This window comes from Thermobia domestica, unplaced genomic scaffold, assembly GCF_964235325.1.
Source record: "Thermobia domestica unplaced genomic scaffold, izTheDome1.hap1.1 HAP1_SCAFFOLD_689, whole genome shotgun sequence".
Taxonomy (NCBI): Eukaryota; Metazoa; Arthropoda; class Insecta; order Zygentoma; family Lepismatidae; genus Thermobia; species Thermobia domestica.
The window spans coordinates 1-6973 of record NW_027656399.1 but is presented as its reverse complement, the minus strand read 5'-3'; the positions used below and the strand labels follow the sequence as shown (position 1 = coordinate 6973).

Genomic DNA, 6973 nt, shown 5'->3' with positions numbered 1-6973 from the left:
TGAATATCTGGAAAACTACAAATCGGATTTTAAAAAAGTTGTAATAAAAGTTGTTCGTCTCGAAGGGGGACATGAAATGATACCACATTCGACCCCCTGCCCCCGCCCCGGGGGCGGGAGGGGGGAAACTTTGAAATCTTAAATAGGAACCCCCATTTTTTATTCCATATTCTGATTCTCCGTGAAGAAATACGTAACTTTTGTATTGAACATTTTTTTCGTTGCGTGATAGATGGCACTGTAATCGACAAAAATCAAAATGGCTCATAAACATTTGAAAAATGAGACATTTAAAACTGTTTTTTTGAATATCTGGAAAACTACAAATCGGATTTTAAAGAAGGTGTAATAAAAGTTGTTCGCCTCAAAGGGGGACATCCAATGATACCACACTCGAGCCCCTGCCCAACCTCCCGGGGGCGGGAGGGGGTCAACTTTGAAATATTATACGAGAACCTCTATTTTTTAATAAGGGTTTGGATTCTCTGGGAACAAATACGTAACTTTTGTATTGAACATTTTTTTCGTTTCGTGATAGGTGGCGCTGTAATCGACGAAAATTTGTTACGAACAATTGAAAAATATCCAAGAAATACGCATCAGATTAAGAAAATTAAAGTAGATAGTTTTGATATCTTTGTAAATGCTATCAAATGACACCATAGTTGACTACCGTAACGCTATCTCAGTTATTCTGAAAGGTGGTTATTCTAAAATCTTTAATAAGAAACTGTAATGTTTTAAGCAAAATACTTGATTCTCCAGAACATAATTCATTACTTTGCCCAAATTTTTGGCGTAATTTCTGTTACCGATGTAGGTGAAATTTACTTCAATTGGACTACGTGGACGTAGTATCTATTAGCCTGTTGCCTGGGGTTTGCTGATTCAATGTGAGTCCCCTTGCCTCTCACTAAGGAGGTGCTTGTTTCAGGTAAGTCCCCTTGAGTCTCATCATCGAGGTGTTTGTTTTAGTTGAGCCTCTTGCATCCTACCATTCGGGTGTTTGTTTTGGGGTTGTCTCTTTGCCTCTCACACATCTTCATTGTTTACTGAACAAACGAACAAACGTTCGAAATGGTTTCCCTTTTCTGCAATAGACTACACATTGCAAGTAGGGATAGGCGCGAGTCGAGCTTAAACTCGACTCGAGTCAAAGGTAATTTTCTGGAGTCGAGTTCCAAGCCGAGTCACTGTTTTGAGCTCGAGTTTCGAGTCGAGTCGAGTTTGATAAATGGCTCGCACATTCAGCTCTTTTTAACTCGTTTTTAAATTATGGCCTGTTTAGAGTGGAAAGCGAAAGCCATGAGAAATGTAAGCAGTAATGTCGAATACTTTTAATATTTCTCACGACAGAGGTACATCTGGTGGGGGTACGTTTAGTATATGTCATCTCGTCTCGAAAACGAGACAACAATAGATTTTTATAACGAGATAGCTTCAAATTTCGTGAGCACCAATATAAGTATATACTGTAGTTCTTACCGTCTAGGCTTAGACCTGTACGGTCGACTTTTTGAGCCCCAGAAGAAGCCCAATCTGCGCAGTGATGTCAATAGGCTCGGCTGGAACTGAGCTAACAGCTCAAGCCGGCTCGGTTGGAATGGAAAGCCATCGGCTCGGTTCAATTGAGCCGGCTTGGTTGGGACGAGCCAGCGACTCGGCACAATTGAACCGATGGCTCGAGCCGGTTCCATTCGGATCAGCCACCAACTCGACTCATGTGAGCCATCGGCTCGAGCCAGCTCCATTAAAAGCAGCCCATCGACTCGGTTCGACTCAGCTTAACTGAGCCTATGGCTGAGCCGGCTCGCTTGGGTGAGCTGTTGGCTCACTTTTCTGTTTGGCTTGATAGTGAATAAGCTGTGAGCCGACCGCTTGAGCCGATGACAACCCTAAACCCGGACCAAGCAGTTTTGAACATGTTTGACCGACGCCCTGTAACTTGTATCAATTTTTGGCTTGCTCCTCCGGAACTCAAACCCAGAACCTCATGACCGATGTCCTTGCCTCCTAAAGACTTATCGACTACGCAGATAGACAGTCAACTAGTTTTTAGTATTCAGATACAAACCGCCTATCTTTCGTATAGTATATCCTGACCAGGATAGCAGTGCGGTTTTGGAAGGATGGCGCTGCTGTTGTGTTTACATCAGTTTCTTGGCAAGCGCGGTGGGACAGGGGAGCGGAGAGTTTCACTCTGCAGTGTATCCAACGGCTTTTAAAAGTTGCAGTTTGGATGTTATGCATAGCTTAATCTCTTTCCGCTTTATAAAGAACGCCGTAAGTTATGTGGTTGTAGTAAACCATTCTTGCAGTAATGCAGATGTATTGTGAATAGTGATATATGAATGGAAATTACCAATTTAAGAACAACATAGCACAATTGACAATTCATTGAGCTTCTACCGTGTATTAAGCTGATTGTATAAAAATTGATTACGTTTTATTCGATGCCATTATAAAACAGGAGCAACCTGTAAAACGCTGCTCGCTAGCTTGTTCGCAAGTTAATATGGAGGGTGTATTCTTGTTGTAGTAGTATTTTGCTTGTTATTTAAGATGTTCTGCAAGTAACTTCAATAACTTTTGAAACTGATTGTCTTAACTTGAGCCAGAGGCGGATCCAGACTGAATGTTTGGAAGGGGGGGGGGGGTCGTTCGAAGTCAAATCAAGGTAAGAGTTTATTGCAAATAAAAGTAAAACAACTTTAGAAAAGGAGAAGTAGCTATTGTCTGCAATTTCTAGAACAGAAATGGCCATCTGCGATTTCGAAGGTGGACTTTTTTTTTTTTTTTTAAAGCAAGAACGCCAATGTAAGTAATTTCTTGCAATTTAATGCTTTATTTAACTTCTGCAACGTAAAACCAAAAAAAAGTAAGGCCTACCTATTTTAGGTTTTATTTTACATTTATAATACAAAGGTGAAAATTCTTAGGTTTTATTTTTAAAATAAAAAAATACCCTATCCTGGGGGGGGGGGGGGGCAATCGTCCCAATCACCCCGCCCCCTGGATCTGCCCCTGACTTGAGCATATGCGTGAAGTTGTTTATTATGAACAGGACAGAAAGAACTGTGATAGACTGATTACAAGTAATCCGGTTAGAAACACTGCTGCTTGCATTTTAGTTCCAAAATTGGCCGCCCGCACTCCTTCGCTGGTCAGGTAATAATAATAATAATAATAATAATAATAATAATAATAATAATAATAATAATAATAAGTTGTAGTAGTGGTAGTATATTTCTAGTAATATCATTGATAATTATATTATCTACGTAGGATATTTGAAAAGAGTATTTGGAACTACACACAGGATTTAGCTCGAATTGGCTCGACTCGACTCGAAACTTAACCCGAATTCGAGTAGAATTTCGAGTAGAGTTGGAGGAAGTTTTTCGAGTCGAGTCGAGTTTCAAAGAAAACTTGCTCGAACTCGCTCGTGCCCTCCCTAATTGCAAGTGTAACACCTACAGGAAATCTAACCATGGACTGCTACGCGTGATAGCAGTTCTTGCTTCGTAGACGGTAGTTTGAATAATGCAAAATATATCGCAAAAAATAGTCACAATTTCGAACATTTTCTTATCACTTGTCAGCGGTGTTTACTCATTTTGATTGTTGTCTATTAGACCGCCATCTATTAGACAGCGCCAAGAAAGACAATGTTACATAACGTACTCACAAAGTACGTTCACATGTCATTCAGGGTTATGTCGTTGTTTGTATTGGTGAGAATAACTTGTAGTTTCAAGGATTAGTTTCTTGATGTAATTCTATTGAGTGGAGTTCGATTGTGGATTTCACTTTTAATGGGATGTTAACTGAAAGAAAAGAATATGGGCAACAAGACAATAGTCCGTATCGTATGATGAAGTTGGACGTTGCTATGTAGTTGGAGTCTGTGATCAATAATGATGAAAATAGTTGTTCATTAGTTACAGAAAAATTCTTATTATGGATCAATTGAAGATATCAGTAACATTAGGTGACGAAGTTACGGAGTACTTTGAGTCAAATAGACAGTAGAAGAAGCACGTTTAAGGTATGCTAACCTGTTCCCTGATAGGAATGTTCCTTCTGCAACGACTTTTCGCAGTATTATTCAATTATTTATTGAAACTGGAAGTATTCAACCAAGACAACGAGTCCGATCACGGCCTGTGAAGAACGAAAATGCCGCAGTGAATGTTTTAGCTGCAGTTGCTGCAAATCCTCACATCAGTTCTCGACAAATCGCACGAAGTTCAGGAATGTCGCAAAGAAGTGTTCTGCGCATACTGCATGAACACAGATTCCATCCATATCACGTTTCGTTGCATCAGGAACTACATGGGGACGACTTTCAACACCGCTTGAACTTTTGCAATTGGATACAACAGCAATTAGCAGTTAATGATGATTTTATTTCACAGATACTTTTCTCTGATGAGGCAACTTTCACGAATACTGGTCAAGTGAATCGGCATAATATGCATTATTGGTCAGTAGATAATCCTCATTGGTTAAGGCAAGCCGAGCGTCAACGTCCATGGAGTGTGAACGTTTGGTGCGGTGTTTTAGGTACTCGAATAATTGGCCCATACTTCATAGACGGGAATTTGAATGGTCAAATGTATGCCGATTTTTTAGATAATATTTTGCCAACACTACTGGAAGATGTCCCACTTCAAACAAGAATGAATATTTGGTTTCAACAAGACGGATGTCCAGCGCATTATTCACGGATATCTCGTGAGGTTTTGAATAGAAAATATCCTGATCGATGGGTTGGACGAGGTGGTCCTCAAAATTGGCCTGCACGATCCCCTGATTTAACTTCTTCCGACTTTTTCCTGTGGGGAACGCTAAAAGCAAAATGTTACACGGAAGAACCAACAACCCCAGAAAATATGCGGCAGCGCATAATCAATGCATGTGCAAACATTAGCGAAGAGACACTTAGAGCAGTAGAATTGTCCTTCAGAAACAGAGTTGTAATGTGTATTGCAGAAAACGGACACCATTCTGAACATTTGCTTCGGTAAAATATTGAGCTTCCGATGGTGAGAGGCAAGGGGACTCACCTAAAACAAGCACCCCGATGGTGAGAGGCAAGGGGACTCACCTAAAACAAGCACCCCGATGGTGAGAGGCAAGGGGACTCACATTAAAAAAGCACCCCGAAGGGAACAAATTACTACTACGTCCACGTCGTTGTTCCTGGGTAACGCTAAAAGTAGTTTTAATTGTCGAGTATTTTCAAAACGGATCTTGTCCATTTTTTCTTTTTTAAATTGAGATATCAGTAGCTTTGAAATCTTTCAGGTCGTATCTTTCTGTTTATGAATTGGTTTCTTGCCAAAACTGTCTAAAACATTAAAAAAAAAAAGTAATTTGGAAAGTAGGTTTTTGTTCATAAGTGACATTGTCCACAACAACATGGCGCACTGATAAGGAAAGGATTTTTTAATTCCAAAACGGCTCCTTTCTATAACCATTGAATGACTAGTTGCCATTTTCGGTTCAAATTGTCTTTTGTCCCAATGCTATGCTTTGCATCAGCAAGCAAGATAATAGTGATAAACAATTAAATTTCACGGGATTTACATTCATTTCTCCTTCAAGAAAGAATATTGTGTTATCACCGTCTATAACTGAAAATTTGATAAGGTATTCCAGATATTCAAAAAAAAAAAAAAAACAAAAAAAAACAGTTTCAAATGCCTCATTTTTCAAATGTTTGTGAGCCATTTTGATTTTTGTCGATTACAGCGCCATCTATCACGCAACGAAAAAAATGTTCAATACAAAAGTTACGTATTTTTTCACGGGGAATCAGAATATGGAATAAAAAATGGGGGTTCCTATTTAAGATTTCAAAGTTGCCCCCCTCCCGCCCCCGGGGGGTGGGGGCAGGGGGTTGAATGTGGTATAATTGGATGTCCCCCTTCGAGACGAACAACTTTTATTACAACTTTTTTAAAATCCGATTTGTAGTTTTCCAGATATTCAAAAAAAAACAGTTTTAAATGCCTCATTTTTCAAATGTTTGAGCCATTTTGATTTTTGTCGATTACAGCGCCATCTATCACGCAACGAAAAAAATGTTCAATACAAAAGTTACGTATTTTTTCACGGGGAATCAGAATATGGAATAAAAAATGGGGGTTCCTATTTAAGATTTCAAAGTTGCCCCCCTCCCGCCCCCGGGGGGTGGGGGCAGGGGGTTGAATGTGGTATAATTGGATGTCCCCCTTCGAGACGAACAACTTTTATTACAACTTTTTTAAAATCTGATTTGTAGTTTTCCAGATATTCAAAAAAACAGTTTTAAATGCCTCATTTTTCAAATGTTTGTGAGCCATTTTGATTTTTGTCGATTACAGCGCCATCTATCACGCAATGAAAAAAATGTTCAATACAAAAGTTACGTATTTTTTCACGGGGAATCAGAATATGGAATAAAAAATGGGGGTTCCTATTTAAGATTTCAAAGTTGCCCCCCCTCCCGCCCCGGGGGGTGGGGGCAGGGGTCGAGTGTGGTATCATTGGATGTCCCCCTTCGAGACGAACAACTTTTATTACAACTTTTTTAAAATCCGATTTGTAGTTTTCCAGATATTCAAAAAAACAGTTTTAAATGCCTCATTTTTCAAATGTTTGTGAGCCATTTTGATTTTTGTCGATTACAGCGCCATCTATCACGCAACGAAAAAAATGTTCAATACAAAAGTTACGTATTTTTTCACGGGGAATCAGAATATGGAATAAAAAATGGGGGTTCCTATTTAAGATTTCAAAGTTGCCCCCCCTCCCGCCCCCAGGGGGTGGGGGCAGGGGGTCGAGTGTGGTGTCATTGGATGTCCCCCTTCGAGACGAACAACTTTTATTACAACTTTTTTAAAATCCGATTTGTAGTTTTCCAGATATTCAAAAAAACAGTTTTAAATGCCTCATTTTTCAATGTTTGAGAGCCATTTTGATTTTT

General features: G+C 39.5%; 1 protein-coding gene across 1 annotated transcript; it reads left to right on the top strand.

The window, feature by feature from the left end:
• The first annotated feature begins 3483 nt into the window (after window positions 1–3483).
• LOC145677195 (uncharacterized) lies at window positions 3484–5675 on the top strand. The gene has a single exon (XM_081747812.1). It carries the CDS (start codon window positions 4257–4259, stop codon window positions 5028–5030), a length of 774 nt encoding a protein of 257 aa, XP_081603938.1. The 5' UTR covers window positions 3484–4256; the 3' UTR covers window positions 5031–5675.
• Window positions 5676–6973: the final 1298 nt, after the last annotated feature.

Coding starts and splice junctions, on each gene's coding strand:
- LOC145677195 (XM_081747812.1), top strand. CDS start 4,257: ATGTCGCAAAGAAGTGTTCTGCGCATACTGCATGAACACAGATTCCAT.